This window comes from Chelmon rostratus, chromosome 10 (assembly GCF_017976325.1).
Source record: "Chelmon rostratus isolate fCheRos1 chromosome 10, fCheRos1.pri, whole genome shotgun sequence".
Taxonomy (NCBI): domain Eukaryota; kingdom Metazoa; phylum Chordata; class Actinopteri; order Chaetodontiformes; family Chaetodontidae; genus Chelmon; species Chelmon rostratus.
In genome coordinates, this window is record NC_055667.1 from 7323724 (window position 1) to 7345833 (window position 22110).

The 22110-nt window shown below is 41.5% G+C and overlaps 2 protein-coding genes across 11 annotated transcripts in view; both read left to right on the top strand.

Moving 5' to 3' along the window:
* The window catches only part of LOC121613068 (ral GTPase-activating protein subunit beta-like), a 42966-nt gene that overhangs the window by 16239 nt on the left and 4617 nt on the right, over nt 1-22110 (top strand). For 9 of the 10 annotated variants that reach the window (XM_041946328.1, XM_041946331.1, XM_041946329.1 and 6 more), the window contains 8 exons: nt 16-174; nt 365-530; nt 654-776; nt 887-1023; nt 1137-1245; nt 1515-1593; nt 2868-3016; nt 3788-6180. In XM_041946328.1, coding sequence (XP_041802262.1) covers nt 16-174; nt 365-530; nt 654-776; nt 887-1023; nt 1137-1245; nt 1515-1593; nt 2868-3016; nt 3788-3981 — 1116 coding nt within the window. In that variant the 3' untranslated portion in view covers nt 3982-6180. Of the gene's footprint in view, nt 1-15; nt 175-364; nt 531-653; nt 777-886; nt 1024-1136; nt 1246-1514; nt 1594-2867; nt 3017-3787; nt 6181-22110 lie in introns of those variants that run through there. The other variant, XR_006007168.1, reaches the window with a different exon arrangement.
* The window catches only part of prex1 (phosphatidylinositol-3,4,5-trisphosphate-dependent Rac exchange factor 1), an 80275-nt gene continuing 66200 nt past the window's right edge, over nt 8036-22110 (top strand). Inside the window, exon 1 of the mRNA XM_041946327.1 lies at nt 8036-8287. Coding sequence (XP_041802261.1) covers nt 8144-8287 — 144 coding nt within the window. The 5' untranslated portion in view covers nt 8036-8143. The remainder of the gene's footprint in view (nt 8288-22110) is intronic.

The following is a 22110-nucleotide window of genomic DNA, read 5'->3' on the forward strand; positions in this document are numbered from 1 at the left end:
ATTTATTATTGACAGGAGCCCAACAACAGTCGTCTACCTCCTCATTTGATTGGCCTGGAGTCATCCTTGCCAGGGTTTTTTGATGACATCAGCTACCTGGACCTGCTTCCGTGCCGACCATTTGACACTGTCTTTATTTTCTATGTGAGGGCTGGACAGAAAAGCAGCCCTGAGGTGAGGAAACGCTGGCTGATTGGTTGCAGCAACACACAACAGAGGCTGCATTAAATAAAATGGTATACCGTGTAATGATTAAAACGTTTGTCTTGTATTTGATCAACTTGGAATAAAATGAATTGAACTTGTGCAGATGTTGAAAATCTATGATTGAGCATTGATGTGTTCTTGTGCTTGCCATGTTTAGATCCTGAGGAATGTGGAGTCATCGTCCAGCGTCCAGCCTCACTTTTTGGAGTTCCTGCTGTCCTTGGGCTGGCCTGTGGACGTGGGACGCCACCCAGGGTGGACGGGACACCTAGATACCAGCTGGTCCCTCAACTCCTGCTCCGACAGCAATGATTTACAAACAGGTAAGCTTCTAATCTAACTTAAGAGGAAGACTGTGGATGAATGCACAGCAAGAATTATCTGCATATTGTATATGCATAGTAACCAATTAAATGCTTAACCTCTGTCTTTTTTTGGCACTGTAGAGGAAGCCGCTACTCCTGAGGACACAGGAGGCTCAGTGTTCAATGGGGAGAAGAAAGTCTTGTACTACGCTGATGCTCTGACAGAGATTGCCTTTGTTGTTCCATCTTTGACAGAAAATTCTGGTCAGCATTTGCTCCCTTGAATATAAATTAATAAATATTGTGGATGATGAAAAGCCAGTGGGGGATTTGGGGTTGACTGAGTTGCCGTTTGCTCTTCTGTTGTTTCCCAGAGGAGTCATCAGTGCACAGTGACTCCACAGTGGAGGCAGACACCAACACAGACCTCGTGCCTGGTTTACTCAAACAACCCAATCTCACACTGGAGCTGTTCCCCAACCATTCTGAAAACCTGGAGTCTGCCAAAAAGGTAAAGTGTGGATTACATAGGTGTGTCTGAACTGTATGCTGACGGCACTGATTATGATTTCTATTTTATGTAGTGTTTGCATGAAATCATTTTGTTTTGTGCTTTTTCTGTAGCTGAGCCCTTTGGTAAAGACAAAAAGGTCATCGACTGGAAAGTCTTTCCCACCACTGGGTCCCGAGACAAAGGTGTTTGTGGTCTGGGTGGAACGCTTTGATGATATCGGTAGGCACATACTCTATGCTGCACCTCTGTCCTGTAATTTGAGACTAGAGGACTGAAATTGGGTGTGGTGGTGGTTAGTATAGTCTCTCCACAGAATATATTCTATTTCTTTTTCCAGCTCTTGTTCAGTCAGTAAGTGGCTCCACTCAAAATCTTTTGGTTTAAAATAATCAACATCTGTTGCCTTTCAAGGTGGCTGTATAAAGTGTTTCCTAAGTATGTAGCCAATGGATTGAGGTACATGAATGTCATTGTTTTTGTATTTTTAGAGAACTTCCCGTTGTCTGATCTCTTGGCGGAAACCAGCACAGGCTTGGAAGCTAGTCTGAGCAACAGCACTTCCTGCAGGTATTCACCAGTTTACACTGAAAACACATGGTTCATGAATTGGTTTTGGTCAGGTGCAAAATTGAAGAAGAAGAAGAAAAAAGTGTAAAATGGCATGTGCTCTGTCTTACGCATGATAAGAATCATTGCATATACAAATACAGTGCAAAACAGGAAGTACAACATGCAGTGTGTGCAAAAGCAGCCAGAGAAAAGGAACTGACAATGATTATGAGTGTGAAGTGACACAAGGGAAAATTCCGTTTTTGGGAAACATGAGTCATATGTACATTGTTTAGGTTGCCCTTTTTGAAGGTTGACATGCTACTGAGCAGCTTCATTGTAAAGATTGTGGACAGATTGACATTAACTGAGGACATGAACCACAAGCACGGATGCACTGATCTGATACTGATGTCGTTCCGATACTGACCCAGATGTCTGGATTGGATGTAGTTGACAATGGGCTGATCTATGCAACTATGTCATATGTCTGCAGAAGGCTTGTGGTATTTTGCTAAAATACAGCAGGGATTAAAAAATGTAACACCTCACTAATGGTTAAAACTATAACACAATACAAAAACAACAGTTACCAGCATAAATCACCATGTCCTGAGGAGATACATTACAAATGCTCCCAACATACACCTTACCTTGAATAGAATTAGCAATTTCTCTGGACTTGAACATTGTTGGAAACATTTGGAATAATGTAGGTACAGAACTCAACACGATATATAATATAGGTCTAATTATTTTTAGAAATTTTAATGTGGAAACGTTAGATATTATGCCTTTTGAATTGGTTGCATCTAACCAAATGAACAATGGCACTTTTGAGAGGGTGTTGTCTGGAAGAGTGCAATCTAATACAACATGACAGCCGTTCATTTCATTAGTGACATAACAAATTATTCTGAGCGTCCAGATCCCTTGATGGTGGGTGGCATTAGTGAAGATTGCTAAATTAACTTTCTCATTTTCAATTAAAATACTGAAAACTGTACCAGAGGAGAAGGCCTGACAGGCTTACATGCATTTTCTCTGCCTACATAATTGTTTCAGTTACATTCCATTTAAGTTCCACATGATTACAGGCTGATCTGTCAAGATACATGGTAATACCAAGTATAAATTAGGTCATTATCTATAATTGAGGTGCTTTTATCGTGCGTTATATCACATTGTGCCACTGTTTCATATCAATATTGTATATGAATTCATTTTTCTAGTTTGTTGTAAATCACCTACATCATCATCCTCATCTGTTTTCCTAATTGTTCCTGCTGCAGGTCAGGGTTACTTGAGAAGGATGTTCCTCTGATCTTCATCCACCCTCTGAAGACAGGACTCTTCAGGATCCGGCTGCATGGAGCTGTGGGTAAATTTGGCATGGTGATTCCCCTGGTGGACGGCATGGTGGTCAGCCGCAGAGCACTAGGTAATAGCTCACATGGCTCTCTCTGTCTTTGTGTTTCCCATCCCCATTGTGCATTTCCTTTTTTCCTCATCAGAAACAGCAGAGGCGTCTTAATGCATCACATGGTTTCCACAGAAAACCTATTAGGATCATTGAGCTTACTGAAATAATAATATGCACACATTAATACTTTATGGTTGGCATTTGAGTGTAAAATGCACAGGAAACAAACTCCATTTAATCTATTTATATTGTTTTACAATGCAGAAGTTATGGTTTGTAATAGGAACGGGGCGTGGATGTTATTTGTATTCACAATTTGAAGCAAGTTTGTAGGATACATGAGCTACAGTCAGTCAAATACAGAGAGACAGCCAGTGAAAATGTTGCAGTTCAGCAGTATCATGAAAGAAATCATTTGAAGCATTTCTCTCTCCCATGCTGATACATAACCTTGGAAAAACATGATAAACATCATTCTTGCTCCTGTGCATGTAATGCCACTCTTGGCCAGCAGATTGCAGAGTTGGGAGTTATGTTTAGTTAAGTTCAGCTTCTTTGGCTTCCAAAACACAAATGTACAAAAGTAAAATGTTTGAATCTCTGCCCTGTTCTAATTTTTGTCTTCAGTACTTTGATCTCATTAGAAGCTGCTGTGGCTATACATGTTCATGCTTTATCAGTTGTTATAGGATTGATCATTTCACGAATATTCCTTTATACACCATCTCAAAACTGTCCCATTTGACCACTTGGGCCTGACGAGCTCCTGTGTTTGCATCCCTCTCTCAGGGTTTCTCGTGCGCCAAACGGTCATCAACGTGTGCCGACGGAAGCGTCTGGAAAGTGACTTGTACAACCCGCCTCATGTGAGGCGGAAGCAGAAAATAACTGAGATTGTCCAGCGTTACCGCAACAAGCAACTGGAGCCTGAGTTTTACACCTCGCTCTTCCATGAGGTGGGGGAGGGAAAGCCTCACCTCTAACACCCTTGTCCTGTCCTAACACTGGCTCACAAGCGCACACAACAACACACACACACACACACACACACACACACACACACACTCTCACTCTTATCCTATACTCATACACCATTTACAACTGTGTGTGCATACACACACACACACACAGAATCTTTATATTTATACTGTACTTTTGTTATTTATATGAATACATATATCAACACTGTCTGCCTTTGACTCCGGGAGCAAAGTGTCAAAAACCATGCCAAGGCGGAAAAAGCTACATTTCTGTGTTGCAGCCACTCATTGAAGATTTGAATAGCTGAAGTTCAGCAGTGACTGTCTTTCTTCATTTAGGTTCACGCTTTGTGGCAAAAAGGTTTCTGCTTGTCATTAACTGCAATACAATAGTTACACTGTTGGCCTTTCTGAACTTGTAAAAAGTTTGTCCTTTAAACCCTGTGATATGAGTGAATTTCATGATGCTTTGGTAATACAGAGTTGTGTCCAAAATCCAGATCTGCATATCTGCTTTTGTTTTAAGCGAACAGATTTACGGTTGGATTTTTGCCAAGGAGATAAACAAGTAAGCATCGTAAAACTGCTTTATAACACACATTGCTGCTGCTTCAAGGCAGGTGGCTTCAAAAGAACAAAGAAATGATTGACGGCATTAGCCCATAATCTAATTTTACAACAAGTTGTCACCTACACGCAGAGACACTTGCTAAAGTCTTCCTAGTGCAAACACACATTCGGCCATCGCAGCAACTGACTGAGCACACAAACATTGCTTTTTATATATATTTTTTTCCAGATGATTTATAGGACGCCTACCTTGTATTATTGTATGTAGATGTCATTTTTTGACACCTGTGCTGCTGTCTCTGTGCCAGTCTGAAAGTCATCCCATCTCACAGCCACTGCACTGTGTGTGTGTGCGTGAACGTGCGTGTGTGTGTGGTCACATGTATGCTTGTTTAGCCAGTCAAATCATTTACACTACAGGGAGTCATAGTGGCCCCTAAAACACCCATAAATGACATTTAAAGATAAATTCTGTCACTTTAAACAAATGAGAATCTCAAGATAATACATTGTTGAAGATTTCAATTTCCTCTGTCAAGACATAACCCTAGAATTGGTTTACTCTTACTGCTTGAGTGAGTTTACTGATAATGACAATACTTGTGAAGCTCCTGAAATTTGCACTTGATGTTTGCAGGGCTAAAGTGAAATGACCACAAAGACACTGACGTCTGCCAATACCAAACAGAACTATAGCACAGTTAAGTGTCTCGCTCCTCCAAACAAATCTATGTAGATTCAAAGGCCAAAACACTCAATGTAGCTAACAGCATTATACACAACTTGCATTTTGGCTGATGAAAGTTTTGTTTGTTTGCTATTCTAAACCCAGAAAGAGTATATTTAACCTTGTCGTTTATATTCAGTTTGGATAACATAAATGTGCAGTTTTGCCTTTACACGTTTTTTTTTTTTTTTTTGGCTTTGCAGTTTGTTTCACTTTTGTTTACTCACTGTACTTTGGTTTTGATTCAAGCCCTCTCACTGTCTGCCTGTAACAATGTGAATTTATTTATCACAGAGATGGAACAGGGCAAACACCTCAAGTTTCTTTGTTATATTGGAAAGTCTTAATGCACTGAGCACATTTTATGTTTATTTTCTATTCCCTTTGGTTACCTTACATGTCTTTTTGTACTTTTGTGCATTTTGAAAGAAAACCCTGCTGAAGGAAGAGTTTTATCTTGTGAAATATGAATGAAGAAGAGGCGTCGTGGAGTTTTTAACCTATCATGTCTAATTGTGCGACTCACTTTTTATGATAGTGCTTTATGCACATGCCTTTTTTTGGAAGGAAAAAGTACATTAAATATGCTTCAAAGAAACCGCATACAATCAGTCATACATTGTATCCTATGTTACTCCTCTGATGTTTGATCATATTTAAGGATTTGCCATGTACAGAAGTGGAGGATGATCTGTAAATATATGATAGTGGAAGGCATTTACGAGTTGTCTGTTGCATTCCTCATCTGAGATAGCAAGAAAAGTTGTGTATGTATGCAATTATGTGTGGGAGGATCACAATGAATGTAACATGCATCAATTAAAACTATTATTGACATTTTAATTAATCCCATTCCTAACATTTGACTTTTTGTTCACAGCATGTCTATGAAAAATAAAATTAAGCTCCACACTTAGTTTTTAATATTTAATTGATAGAAAGAAAAGTGTGTCTTCTAGCTCAAAATTAGACTCCAGTTTTATTAATTAGAGCCAAATTAAATTAGAACCAAATACAGACTTTTCAGTTGTTGTGAATACTAACACTACATATATCCATGTGGCCAACGGTCGTGTGTGAATGCAGTGAATCAAGGCGCATGTTACCTGACAAATCAGCCAGCAGCTCCGGGCCGACAATTGTCACAGTAGGTATGTCATCATGTTCAGAAACGGTGAGACAGGCAGTTTATTAACGTGCTGTAACCGACAATATTATTTGCAGTTGGTCTACAACAACGACAGGTCTTGATGTAAGCTAAAGGGACAGAGCTCTTCGGCTTTTTCATTCATGAACGCACCCATATATGCACCATCAAGCACAGGTGTACGCCCTGACACTGTCAATAAGGGTGGTTGACAACAAAAAATAACGGTTTGAATTTGTATTAACATTGTAATTCTGAGACGGCTGGAGGACGCAATCATTTTCGGATTGGCTGGAAAAAACAATCGACTCTCAACATCCAATAGTAGCCGAGAGCGCGAGCAGCAGCCCCGGAGCATATTCGGCACGAGACAATGAGCCCGCGTGCAACATGGGCATATCGGAGTCAAAACAGGCATGAGAGAAGTCAGTGCTACAACACATTGCAAAATAAAGTGGTTTGTACACGTTTCTTACCGGACCGGAGCTTGTTAACCGTTTGGAAGTGAGTCGTTTGTCAGACTCAGCCACCTGTGCTCATCCTGCAACCGAAAGTTGTACTTCTGTCTACATCCATCAGAGGGCGCCTTCCACTTAAATTTGCTAGCTGGCTACAAGTGGGATGCGTTTGTGACAGGTAATAGCATTACTATTATAGGCTTTGTAGGTCCTGCCCCTCTATTAAAAGACTTACTTTTGAAAAATTCTTGCTAAACTTTTCAGAAAACCTGACTGTCATTTTTGTGTCTTAAGTTGCTAGCATATGTAGCATATGTGTGAGGGGGAAAATGCTAACATTTAAAATGCTGTGAGCTAACATACCATTTTTGTCTTTCTATGTTTTCTTTTTAATGCAGTGCTTTAGAATGGCTTACATTTAGCTGCATGTGGTGTCAAAAGCCCAGGGAGGGTACAATCAATAAAAGCTAGGCTATATGTATGCTGTTTGTTTGTTTGTTTTTTTATCTTTTACAAGTGTAATTTTTGAAATCTCCACTTAGCCTGTCAGGCTGTGTCCATACCTTAAATGAAAGGGCATTTTTCTGTGGAATTCAAAAAGGCAAAAAGATAAGACATTGCTTTGGGACTTTTGGGAGTATATGTTTTTGTCTTTTATTACTTATCTAATTTTTATTCATTTTGGCTTATAGTATGTTGCAGGCATTCCTTAGTTAGCAGGCTGAATTAGTTCAGTGCAGCTGAAGTCATTTTTAGTTCTTACATGCAATCGCTTTTCTTTTGGAGCCATTGTGACGTTTGTATATTGCAGTAAATAATGTAAGCTACACTGTTTGACCATAAGTTAAGGCACTGAAGTGTCCGTGAACTTGTCGTTTGTGTGCGTGCTCGTTGCTCAGAGCAGAAGTGAGATGTGACCCTTGTGTGCGTGTGAGTGTGTGTGTGTGTGAGTGTGTGTGTCTGGCACTGGGTCCCTCCTCCAGCTCTCGTCTCCCCAGCCTGAGCTGATCCACTGCTGCCTTGCACGCTCTCAGCTGGTGTTGCGACCACACACCCAGGCTCTCCGCTTGTTGTTTGGTACTTTCGGGGTGAACTTTCTTTCTGGTGTGTGGTGCTTTGGACATCACTGCTCGCTAGGTTTTTTTTTTTTTAGACTTGCAGCCTCAAAATGGACTGAAGCAATAACTCGGCAAAGTGTGGATACCTGGGAACAGAAGAGTATTTCTGTAGAGAGCAACCTTTCTGGGGGTTGAATTAACCATCATGGAAGAGGACGACGGGCATCTGGAGAACGGTATCCACGCCGCCAAGGACTCGGACCGACAGCAGCGGCTCAGGCTTTGCGTTTTAAATGAAATACTGAACACCGAGAGGGATTATGTTCGGACATTGCTTTTCCTTCAGTCGGTGAGTTTGACATTACCTTTCACGTTGCTTTATGTTCACGTTCGGCAGAGCGTTGCGCCAAACTCCAGTCATATATCTTTCAATCCAAGGTTATTCTGGCCAACATACACGTCTCGTACGTTGTATGACTCAACTGATGACATTTTATGAAGTTACTGGCTACGCTTGTATATTCGGCTCATATACAGCACATTCAGCGGCATTGGTTGCAAGAAAAAAAATACACTTTAATATTTTCCTCTGCTGTGGCTGACCGGTTGGGTATGAAGATAAACCACCAGCAATTCGTATTGGGTTTGTCGCGACGTTCTGTTCACATGGGTCGCGTCTCTGTTAGTAGCTGAACTTTTTAAACTCGTGTTGTTGTTAAATGTAAACAGGCTCTGGTTTACAGCTTTTGCTTGCTGTGCAATGACCCTTTCTTCACACTGACTTTTACTGGCAGCTTTCCTCTGAGAGGGCAGCCAGCTGGAAACGTTGTAAGCATTGACCTACCCGTTTCCGACTTGCTTCGTCTTAGTCTCATGTTATCAATGAAAATATACAGGTGATGAGACAGAGATGTGACAAATATATTCCTAGGTTGATTTGTTACGATAAAGGTATGGGGGGTCCACACAGGTTTGAACGCTGGGGGCATCATTCACACCTCTCCTCCATTGTTTGTTAAAGCTCAGGTTGAAAACAATCAAAGGACGGCGCAATTCACACCGGCTTCGCAAATAAATAGATATTCATGAGCATCCGACTCCACCACGCCTCCTCCCACGAGACAGAGATAAGAAACCATTTCAGCAGAGCTACTTATTCAATCGTTGAACATCAGCTGCCTTCGATGAATGAAAGTCCTGGTAATTTTACACGCTCCTTTCAGCCACCAGCACAGTGCCAGTGTAGATGGCTCCCACCTGCAGGAGACTACCCAATTTGTCACTTCATGTCATTTTTCGTTGTCCTCCTCTTCCTCTCCTCACCCTTGCCTTGTCATTCATGGTCCTTGCACAGTGCAGGTGGTTTCTGCTTCCAGCTGAGACAAAGGCGGTGTGTGGTGAACTCCAAATTGACTACATTTAATGTGACAGCAAAAATGAGACTTTATTTACAACCCTGATTCCTGAAAAAGTTTGGACACAAACACAACAGACTGTGATAACTTGCTAATCCTATTTGACATATACTCAAGTGAAAACAGTAGCAAGACAGAACGTTTAATGTTTTGCATCAGCTTAATTGATTTTTGTAACTATCTGCTTATTCTGAATTTGATGCCAGCAACATGTTTCAAAAAAGTTGGGACAGGAGCAATGAAAGACTGGGAAAGTTGTGAAACGCTCCAAAAACACCTGTTTGGAACATACCATATTGCTAACAGGTGATAGCATCATGATTGGGGATGAAAAGGTCATCCTCAAAAGGCTCCGTCGTTCACAATTGAGGATGAAACACCCGTTGTGAAACACATGATTGTATAGAGGATATTACTACATGGGCTCATGAACACTTTGTCCAGTTTGTTTGGAAATTATTGCATTCTGTTTTTACTTATGTTTTACACAACGTCCCAACTTTTTGTGGATTGGGGTTGTATTACAGTTTATTGCTTGCCGTGGGGAAATCCCCTTTTTTGTTGCCCCCTTCACAAAGGTCAGGGTCAGCTAGAAAACGTCACCCTTGTCCTAGTAGGGATTCATGCTATCTTCTTACTTGCTCTTTCCCCCTGTGTTTCAAAGGTTGAAAAGGCAGCTGTTGGTTGTACACACTTTCACTTGCTGATAAAAAAATTTCTTATGGACATGCTACTGATTCTGTACATTTTCCAATTTCAACATCTGGCAAGCATTTGTCAAACATGGTCATGGTTCCCCCTTTGTCTCGTGCTGTCATGTGTTAGGAACTTCCTCAAAGTGCAAAGAATTCTGTTCATCTGTGCAGCCGGTTCACAGTAGCCTACAGTCACAAAGATCCTAAATGCTCTTATAGACTTCAAGTCAGTGATGCAAGACTTTCTTACACTTGTACACACACAATGTGGCTTCAAGATGATGCATGCAGCTGAAGCTTGAACTAGATTACTGAGTGGATTTAAATACTGCTCTTCTGTCTCAACAAAGCATCTTTTTTGGGAGCCAACCTCTGCGGTACTGTTTCCTTTCTCAGTTACACAAGAGACAAGAGGCAGCCAAGGCTTATCTTCTGTTACGAGACAGACCAGGCAGCAGAGACCATGCTTTGACCTCCTCCCCCCCAAACCCGGTTTCAGCACAATCATAAAGACAAAGCTCCAATTATTTATCAGAGGAGTCTGGGAGTTTTTTTTTCCTGTGAACATCTGAAAACTGTCAGTGCTAGTGCCCTCCATCATGCTCCTCCCCATCTTCACATCAATTGGCATGTCTTGATTTAAGCCATACGGTGTATAGTCAAAGGGGAGTGATACGGTCAGGCTTGAAACTAATTCTGTTATCAGTGTCTTTGCATAGAATGCCCTTGATACAGCCACGGCTGCAATTTAATGGAGTGTAAGTATATATTTTCGGCTCTGTGATTTTTGTTGGGATTCATGGTAAGCTGCGGATTTTATACTAATTCAACTCTCGCATATGTGCAGTTTTTATAATAAATTCTGCTCGCTGGTAATTACTCAAAACAAGGAATCATCCTTTTTATCATAAGAAAGAATATGCCAGTTGTTTCCGTAAGATGGCATAGGTGTACCCTACATGGGTTTGTATATGTTTTGCGTAGCTGCAAGACCATTCCAAAGTCTATTAAGTCTCCAAATGGAGGACTTTGTGGCGTTGGGGCTCAGTAACTTAGATTGCAATAGGAGTGTGTGGACTTCCAAAACAAAAAGACAAGAAACATCAGTCCGCACCACACAATGCCAATCCTCTACAAATCCCTCCCAAGCTTTCCATCCAGGGTCTAGCTGAGCCTGCTCCCCTTCTCTCAGTGGGAGCCGGGGCTTTGTCACCATGCAGCTCACTGGGGTGCTGATAAGGGAAGTCTGGCTGTAGGAGCTCAGAACATATGCTTTAAGTAAAGATATATATATTGTGGTTCAGGGGTAGTTTACGGAGTCCCTCCAGTGTGAAGAGGCATGAAAGAGGGATGAAAAGTGAGTGCTTATAGAACAGAATATATTCAGATTGTTCCCTTCGCAGTTATTTGTGACACAGTTACTTTTGTTTGTTAGAGTTATTTTGTGATGATTGGTGATGTTTTTCACGTTTTTGAGTGTCTGCATTTTCTCAACCTGCCTTGTGTAGCTCGGTTAGATAGCACCAAATTTCCCAGAGCGCCCTTTGACGTCTTAGTGAGAATATTTGGTATATTTCCACAAATGTTGTGAGTTTTACATGTGCATGGAGATGAGGACAGGGATAATGCAGCAGCGAGAAAGTGAGAGGTGTTTTCCCCTGTCAAGAAAAATGAACCGCAAATACAGTATGATTGAAAACACAACATGGTTTGAGGTCGCAATTCTTTCTGGTCTCCTGCTGCAACTATCCTGTATGTTTACCATCAGTGCAGACAGTGGAGTTTTGATTCTGTGGAACTGACACCTCAGTGTGACAGACTGTTGATGTGTAGATCACTGAAACATTTTCTGCTGTCAAACTTCATTGCAGCCGTACTGGAGCTATCTGACATGACATCATTTAAGTACAAAATACATTACCATGGTCAAGTGTTTTATCTTGTTTTTTTATGTAGATCCTGACATCTTATTCCTTATCTGTAGGCTCCTGGCAGCTTTATTTTTTTTAGTCACATTGGGGTTTTCCCCCATGTCCATGGTAGAAAAGAGATGGATATCCGGCTTCGGCGTCTCAGCCATTCTGCATGTCACTCATCCCCTGGCAATTACCAGCGGCAACAAGCTCATCCAATGTGCAGGAGGGAAGCATGTAGGGATGGTGGGAGGAGATGAGGTGAGAAGGGGGTTGGGAGTGTGAAAAGAGGGATTAGAAGATTCATTTTCCTCAGTGTTATCATTGCAAATCTCTAAATCTATTGCCTCTTCAAGGTAGAGTGGAAGCAGTCTCATTTAATCAGGCTGTTTCCTTTTCAATTCCAAGTTTCTGGCGATAGCTGCTCTCTTCAAGCTTTTGTTGCAACAAATTCCCTTGTTTGTGTCTGAACTGATCATTTCGTAGTGCCATAGATTAGTTAGGATTTTCTCCAGAGTAGCGCTTTGTTGACATAATCCAGGCAACTGGATTTTCCCCATCATGATCCACCAAAATGTAGGCTATCTATGACAGGAATACGGTCAGTGGTGTCATACCCGTTAGACGTGAGGGATTTTCCTTCAAAACCATAGACATGGGGGTTTGCCATTTTGAAAGCTGCTGTCTTTTTTTCCCTGACCACACTGGCCCGTGTTTTAGTGAATCCTGTCCAGCAAAGACAGCAGTGGAGTCGTTTGGCCAATAAGTTCGTCAGCTTTTGACCTTCCTTCTTGATTCTGAAAAGTGAGAGACGGAGAGTTGGGTGACCAGGAAGGTCTCGTCAGGGCTGTGGGATAATAGGAAACATCTGGAAATCCTGCCCCCTGTGATCCTAGCTTTAGGCCACACACAAGTGAGATTACACATGTTTCACACTGATGTGTGTTTGTGTGGATAAATTATATTGTGTTTTGGTTTGTTACTGCACATGTGCTATATAGCTGCAGTTTTTCACACCTCTTTTTTCTTGTTTTGCTGTTGTCGACATTTCTATATGTCCACCTATAGTTACTGTTGACAAGCCTTGCTGAGCATACAGGATGACATATGCACAGGCATACTCACACATTCTCTGAGTGGTGCCCAGGAAGACAGACATACAGGAAGCCAGCCTTGAGCTTCCCCTCCAAACTTGAGCATGTGTCTACCTCTTTCCTTTTCCTTTTTTTTTTTTTTTTGTTGATCCACTCCATCTCTCCAGCCCTCCCCACTTGGTGGGAAAGACCCGCATGAAGTTTCTCTGAGCTAGGCGGGTATAAATAGCTTCGGATTCTAGCTCTCATCTTGGCTACAATGCCAGTGGTCTCAGTTAACTGCAACCTCAGCCCTGCTGAAGTCATAGAACACAGGCACACATCACATATATAGCAAGAGAGAAGGCTGAAAAACAGCCTGTGGAGTCCAAACAGCAGGTAGAACAGTTACAATGGCAGACTGCTGGGGTTTTAGTATTTCTGTGCTTTAAACTCTAGAAAGACATGAGCGATGGGATAGAAGGTCTCATCATGCAGCTTGCAACCCTCAGATTAATCAAGCCTTCAAATGCTGAGGTGGTAGTCAGTCACAGCAAATGTGCTGGTGTTTGACTGAAGCAAAATAGACAGAACTTTAAAATGTTCGATGAGCTAGTGTTCAAAACAACTTGTCTGACTCAGTGTTTTGTAGGACCTATGTCTCCAGAGCAATGCTGGTTGTCAGACATGTTTGCACACCCAGACCCATAGCACTACCATAACCTGAGGTCAGTGCATAAGCCACTGACCTGCCTTTGATGCATACATATGATGCTCCTGTTCTAGCTTGCCACTGTGCACCCTTCCATCTCACCCTGGACAATTGGTACCTTGCAGTGCAGCTACAATGCCAGAGACTCATTACAATGCAGCGTGTTTCATAGATGGGGATAAATGCCAGTTTCCAACTTAATCTTTGTTCTTTTTTTAGTCATGTGTGTTGATAAGCCATTTCTTTGAGGCATAAGACTGCAGCAGGAATTTTAAGAATTCTAGTTAACAAGTCTTAACCACTGTAACACCCGGAGGCAGGATGTCAAAAAAAAAACAACACCACCCCTCCCTCCCTTCTCCCTCCGCAAGAGATGTTTGCAGAATCTTACAGCTGTGAATTAGCATAAGATTTTCTCTTATTACACGATCGGTATTGAACGTCGTCTTATGTGAATATTGACTTTGCCATCCTTGTGGTTACAAGAGGTGTTTAATTGATTGTTTCTCTTTGAGTGGTTTTAATTGTGCAGTGAAAGAAGTTAATCTATTCAGGACTTTGTGCTGTGGAATCTGAGGTGTGTGGAGGTAAGAAAGTCATGAACCAGAAGTCATTAGCATTATATCGGGTTATGGATTTCAACTGTGTCAAACATCAGACCGCGCAATGTCAAGAATGCAGAGCAGCAAGACTTTTCAAATGCACTGTTTGGATTACAGAGGCATATACAGTATATGACTGAAACCAATGAGATACAGTGAATGTGAAAAGTGACTCTGTGGGTTTTTTTTCAACGGGCTGTTACATGATACAGTGGGTGACCTGGCCTGAATTGTAATAGCGCAGCAACATGAGATCTCTAATGTCCCCTTGGAGATCATGACCTGGACAAAGTTTGGATGAGTACTTTCTGTGGGTGGATACTTTGTGCAGTAACCGTGCTGCATGGTTTTGAGAGCATGCTTGAGGAGTGAATGAAAAGGATGAATGGTTACCTGCTGAATGGCTTGGCATAGACTCTGCCCTAGGAGCTTCCTATTTGGTTTACGAACTGTGGCAGCAGGCTTGCAGTGTTTGTTTGCTTTCTCAAATGCAACCAGATGTGTGGCTTCTTTCAGGGTCAGAGGCCATTTGCCTCAGAAAATCCTGAACAACAAAACAGCCATAGAGTAGCTTTGCGCTAAGGTCCTTTAATGTAGAGAATATGGCAAAGATTAAGGTTAGATTACAGGTCTGCTGAAGTGTTGGCTGATCGGGGGGGGGGGTGTCACACACACCACACACTATCCAACACACTCAGGCGTAGCTCTCCTGTTGTCTCTAGTAGTTCCACAAATGTATTTTGAGGTAATTCTGAGCTAACGTTAATGCACTACCTATCTGGCCTGTAAAACTTGCTGTAGGGTTAAACAGAATCGAGCAAGCAGACTTGAGAATCTTACTTGTGTGAGATGCATGCATGAATGGGAGATGTCGATCTTTGAATTAAGCTTCTTTTCCAGTCCATTCTTGTCTCTTTCGTCCATTGCTTTGATCTGCAGATGCAGGCCTACTTTACATGTCAGCCCAGGCTTCTCACTTCTTCTGAAAAGCTGTTGGTATACATGTTGTGACAAAACCGAGCGAAAAGTCATGGTTGGTAATTTCACTTCACCAATTAGTGGACGTATTTTTCTATTTATCTTATTTAACCCCACAAGTCAAAGAGGCGCTGAATATGTTACAACTGTGCATGACAGCTACTGACAAATACTTGGGCCTGGTTGCCGAAGGGCTTTTATTTTGGCATTTTTTAAATGTGATGACATTTTTGCCAACTAACATGGTATGATTAAAGGCTTGAGTCATACATGCGCAAGCTGTTACTGTGATGATTTTGTTCTCACATGCAAACAGGAAACCTTTTCAGAGATGATACAACGTATTGATGTGATGAATTATCATCCAGTTTTTGGACATTTTGCCTCCAGCTGTGATTTAGATGACCCTTATGGTCCCTCAGGACATATATGTGACTGAATGTATCCCTTGTTTCAATGAAGATATTACCAGGACCGTTGTCTCTTTTTGTCATCTGACTACATGTGACTCAGTTTCAATTCGAGTTCCACACTCTGTTATCTGTCTGTTGGATTTGTACTTGCACTGAGATGGAATATTGTGAATCAAAATGATCCTTGAAGTATCATTGTCAGGAGTGGAAACTAATATGAGTGGCTGTCGTATTAGTGGCTGCTAAACTGAGAAGTTGAGACAGAATGTAGGTCAGTTGCGTCACTGTTTTCAGAGCTACATTAGGAGTTTTTCTGACAGAAAGAGCTTTAACTAGGTGCTGTCTGTCTGTCCATTAAATACCACCAGGCTGGTAAATACTGTTTGAGTTAAAACCAGTTGGTGTTCTCCATGATCTTCCCCTCTGCTTTGCCAAATGACCATTATTGTGTAGTGTGGGACACTGATTTGGTCCGTTACCAGCATTCTCTCTGTCTGTGCCCATGACGCTGTTTATGTCTGCCCAGCTGAATGCCAGGTGTGGCACTAGTTTTATTTTGCTTAGTTCAGTCAAATATATGAAAGCAAACACATGTTATTGTTGTGTAACACACATATGTAAAGGTATAATGAAAAATGTAGGAAATCGCTAACTGAATGTAGCTGTAATGATCAGCTGTGCTGCATCTTTTTCTGTAGCCAGTTGGAAGCTTCACGGGTCTCTGATGGCTCACTCAACACCACAGACACCACACTCGGATCCAGTCTGTGATCCCTACGTCTGTCAGCACCAAAAACCTCACGTCCAAACGTCCAGATGGCCTTTGCAATCTGGTCCATGATGTTATCTCCTGATCACCACATGTTACCCCTCAACAGGAAAGCCACTTAGAAAAAGGACTCACTGACAAACCGGTGAGTGTCGGCACTGGTAGAGATAAAATTTGGGAATGATTTAGCTGGGGTGAAGCTGCACATGTTCCCCGTGAAGAGAATATGTCATCTCAACGCGTCAAATATAGACAAAGTTAGATGAACGGAATAGATGTACAGGTCGCAGCAGATGTGCAAGTGCTGGCTGTGTTCTAAGGGTTATACAAGAAAACGCTTACCAAATGGAAGTTAATGAACATGAATGAACTCAATTTGGGCATTTGCATCAATGTTTCATCTCAATCCAATTGTAATAGTGATTTCCTCTTCTAGTATGCCAATGATCAATATAGTGTTAAATATAGACAAAGGTAGATGAAGAAGAAGAGATGTACAGGTCGCAGCAGATGTGCAAGTGCCGGCTGTGAACATTTTGTCTACAAATGAGGAAACAACACACTAAACAGCATGCAAAATGCATGACACGCTATTTCCATTGCTATTACCACAAGGGGCGTATGTGAGAAGTCGTGTCGTGTGCTTCTCTGTCTTTTGTTCCTGTAGAGAATGAGTCTGTAGAAGCTGGCTAACAACCTAAACGATATAGTAGTCATAAAGGATACATTAATTACAAGCAGCAAGTGGGAGCACCTAGCTAAATGAGATGGAGATGCCCCTGTTATACAACATACATATATATCTATATCTACATATATATATACAAGTGTGTGTGTGTGTGTGTATATATATGTATATATGTACATATATATATATATACACTTATTTTAAAACCATCATGTGCATTATACATTAATTAATTCAACAGAACTGATGTGGGCTCGAGGAGTAGACTGTCTTAAACAGGAAGTCTAGGGTCCAGTCTTGTCTTTCTCTGTGGGTGAGACAGTGTCTCATCCCCCAGTAGTGTTTAGTTTCTGCCCATGTGAGCCACACAAAAGAAGTTTAAAGTCCTTCAGAGCGGAAGTGAGTGAAAGTGGGAGGAAAAAAAAAACTGGACAAGACTCAAAGAAGACTTTGTGTTTTGGTGATTGGCTCTGCCAAAAAGGGTTTCTCTTGGAAGACAGCAAGGGACTGGTTGGGGGGTGAAGGGGAGCTGAGGGAGTTTTTGGAGGGCTGGGGAGAGATGTGAATTACAGCTTCAGAGAGAAAGAAGTCTGCTAAGGTTTGCTGGGGTCCCTCATTGTGGCAACGCCACGGGCCTTTCTCTGGCTCCGCTGCACTCATGCCACAAAGAGGGGATTTCTTCATTTATTTATTCAATTTCATGCCATGTCGACCCTTAAATGGCCCCAGTCCCTCTCCAAAACTGCCCCGTCTCCTTTGTGGCTGGCCACCCCAATCCTCTCCTCCAAAAAGAGAACCTTAATGGACACATTGTTTTTAGCTTGTTGTTGTTTTCTCTTGGGTAGGAGGGGTAGAGAGTTTGAGGCTGGTGACCTGAGAACTCGCATAGAAAAGTCCTGAATCTGTGAATCTTCTGTTAAGGGCTGTTTCAGTAGGTGTGGGAACTGCAGCGAAGTGAAAAGGGGCTCTCAGGACCTTCTGGATAAACCTTGACAAGTGTTACGAGCTTGTGCTTGATATACGGGGTCTCTTGAGAGATGACCCAGCATTGTTACTGAGATGGCCCAGCATTGTTACCAAAGCTGATGTAGCCATGGGCAATCAGGAAAATGGCCCAGTTTTGTCCCCATTAATGCCATCTTGGGTCTCATGATGAAGAAGCTACTAGAATGAGAGAAATCTACTCCCAAAGAAGTTTGATAGTTAAACATTAGGATGGTGCTATCTGACTGACTCACCAGTAAACAGACAAATTCAGTTATTGGGCTCCTCTATAACATTTCTTCTTCTCTTATGACTAGCAGGAAGTGCATAATCAGTCAGGTCATTGTCACGTCTCAGCAATTCTGTTTCTAAGGGTTATACAAGAGTACGCTTACCAAATGGAAGTTAATGAACATGATTGAACTCAATTTTGGCATTTGTATCAATGTTTCATCTGAATCCAATTGTAATAGTGATCTCCTCTTCTAGTATGTCAATGAGCAATATATAGACACATGTTTGCAAATCTAGTATACAAATACATCTGTTTGTTCATATGCTGGTTTGTGGACTTAAAATGTGAGAAATACTGTGTTTTCACTGACCCCTCATTTTTTCTTAAATGTCTCTTGTAATTCAGGAGACTTATGCAGCAACAGACTCTCTGTACAAAATATTGGAAACACCTTTTACTATAATGTAATCTAGTACACCACCACCACCACCACAGCTTCCAAAATGTCAGGCAAGGTGCCACGTGATCATTTTCATCATCCTTTTTATCCCTGATTAATATGGATAGCCTTTACTGAAGGTAAACATGCAAATAGAAGGATCCCTCGTACCCGACTCTGAGTGACCCTTGAGACAACATCCCTTGCCAGCACTATGACTGTATACGGCTAATTTCCGCTCATGTTGCAACTTGACCCAGTTTGACAGTTTTCTTACTTCTCTCTAGTTATTTCCCTGCTGGGTTTTAACTAATTGTAATGGTGACTGTGTAAGTATTTGCAGTTGTTCAGATTTGACTTTGCTCAGAAAGTGTGTATGTGCATTCTGCTTGTGTCACAGCCAGCTTGATGACTTGGTCGTATGTATTTTGGTGAACACTGTGCCAGCCAATTGAAAGGGCTCTAGACTGAAGTGAAGACCTTGACTCAAAGAAGTGAAGCCATCGTTGGGTCACGCAGTTGGCTTAGCTGCAGGTAGAAAGCTCTGTTCAGAGGCAGACAAGGCAGACGTGAAGGCAGCAGGCCTCTTACTCACTGTTCAGTGGAGCGAACACTGAACCTCCACCAGCATATGGTCTCTCTGTATCTTCACACCTTACTGTCTGGCCCCTCTTCGCTCTGATAAACCTCAACATTTAGCAAACCCCCAACCCACATCTGACCCTTTGGCTGTTTGTCATATGAGATGATGCCTGATACCTCATATGACACAAGACCAGTTATTGGTGTTAAACTGAGTTCCCACTGTTGGGTTAGACGTGTGTTTTTTCAGCCTGCCAAGTACTATGATGGCTGACAATTGAACATGTAAATAATGAAGACAGTTACTTTGCATTTCTCTCCATCACAATAAATAGCATGATCTTCCACTAGTCATTTTGTAATGATTTGTGTCTTAAAGCACAGTCAAACATCGTCTTATTACAGTGCCACAAATTTAAAGTTAAAGTACATAATTTAAATCATGTGTATCTAGTGTATAAAGCTAATTATGATTTATTTGTTTGTTACCATTGGTTTGCATGCTAGCATAAAACTGTCAGACTTTATTTGGAAAACAGTTGAGTTAGCGGCCAATCAAACATGTCATCTACAGTACTTCCTTTGCACAAAAGCCACACTTCCTATCCAGAAAGGACATCTGCTGCTTTTGTGTCTAGAGGCACTGCTTGTTTCTGCAGACTGTTTGTTTTCCTTCCCCACTGAGTAGAGCCGCTGCCTATCTGCTTGAAAAGAAAAAAAAAACTTGTCAATGATTCAGGTGTCTAAAAAAGTGTTGGCTTTTGTTCAGTGTGATTGCTCTGCTTTCACTTCCTGTTTGCATGCCACAAACACAAAGGCACTCACAGAGGCATGCATGCGTACTTTTCTGTTTCTGCAGTTTGGGGTTTTTTAACTTGACTTTGGCTTTTCTTGCACGTGTATTGTTTCAATAAATTGGGCAGTGAGAGAGCTTGTTGGGATCCCCTAACCTCGCATTAACCTGCTCGGTGTGCTCATGCAGCAAGTGGCACATTTGACTTGCTTTTATGTAAGCTGATGTAATGGGCTAAGTTCCATGCTTGATCCACTTGAGTACTGAACCTGGCTAATGTCTTCAGACTCTTAGGAGAGATAGGTGGTGCCTGCTTTCGCATGAAAATCATTTGAAACTGTGGGTAGATTGTGCAGCATGCATCTATGACAAAACTGTACACAGTAGAGTTACATCCGCATCTAAGATGTAGCTTGGTTGCAGATAAAATGATGACATTAATAATTTATTAATTAATATAATTTTCTACAACTTGTGTTTCATTGCACAACCCTGTGTTGCAGAATGGTAAATAAATGAACCTTGTACCTTGTAATGTGTTACTTCAGTCATGTCCCATCATAATGCACCAAGTGCAGCAAGCAGCACCTTCAAATGAGGTACATTTTTTTGGGTGACAAGTCTCTTATACGTGCAGACTTTGACCAGACAAGTGTTCACACCACTCACACCACGGTGGTGATCAGTCCTAGAACAGACGACTCTAGATGACACATTTTTGTGGAACTTAAAGTGCTTTTCTGAGCTACAACTAACTGTGACAAGAGGTTTCACACTCAAGGAAACTTGCCGAACTCTTTTGCCAAGCAGCCTCAGGTCCTGAAAAAACCTCTTGTGCGTTCAAGTGTGAAAACACCCTTGTACTACATTTTGTATGTGAGGGTAGAGGAAGGGGTGTGGGTTTGTGAAAATGCTAACAAAAAGCTAGTATGCTATACAAAGCACACAGGCTTGTTTCTGGGGCCATGTAGTGATTGCCCTTTATGGTTTAAATGAGATCAGTCAGCCTCATTAAATGTCTCACCTTCTTTTCACGGTATAAAAATGTCCAACTGCATCCTTAAGGCCAGGGCCTTCATCTGTTTGGCTTCTGTAGTAAATAAGTAGTTTAAACATTTGTAGCTTTCATCTAGACCCTTTACATACACGTAACGCACTGTCCTTGCACCAAACCAGTACGTTTTAAGAATGGGTGACATTTTGCTAGTACATGCTGATTGCTGTCAGAATTTAATATTTTTTCTCCATATGAAAAAATGTTGATTTGAAATGTACAGGCTTTTTAGGGCAAGTAGGAGGAAATGATGAACATCCTGATAATGTTTTCAGTGCCTGCATGACTACAGCGCAGCTTTTTAAAGGCCTGACTTTCAAGAAGAGGTTTCTTTCAACAAGAGTGACAGAAAGCAAACAAATGGTTTTGTTCAATGAGGAATGTCAGAATGTGAAAATGTTATCGGTAACAAAAAGAGTAAAATTGTAAGACAGCATTCTGTCTCCTGAAACCGAGGTCAATTATCATTATTTTTAATTGAAATATTTAGCAAGATGTTCAAGATGATCATACTTTCCATAATGATGCTATAATGAAGCCAGAAAAAAGCATACGAATAAGGTATAAACTATTGATGGCTACAAAAAATGATGAAGTATAACATTGTGTTAAATTCTTCTTCTGATAAACGTGGGTGCAGCAGGCCTTTTGGAGTGTTTGGTGTTTTTAGAATGACTTTCAACTACTTCCTTTGTGGTAGACTTGCCTGGCTTTACCATACTGAAATACCAGTGGTATAATTCTGCATTAGTGTTGTATTTGGCAGCTACTTTGTGGTCTATCAAGAGGCTTCATGGTTTTGTCTCCGGTGGGATTACATCATGAGC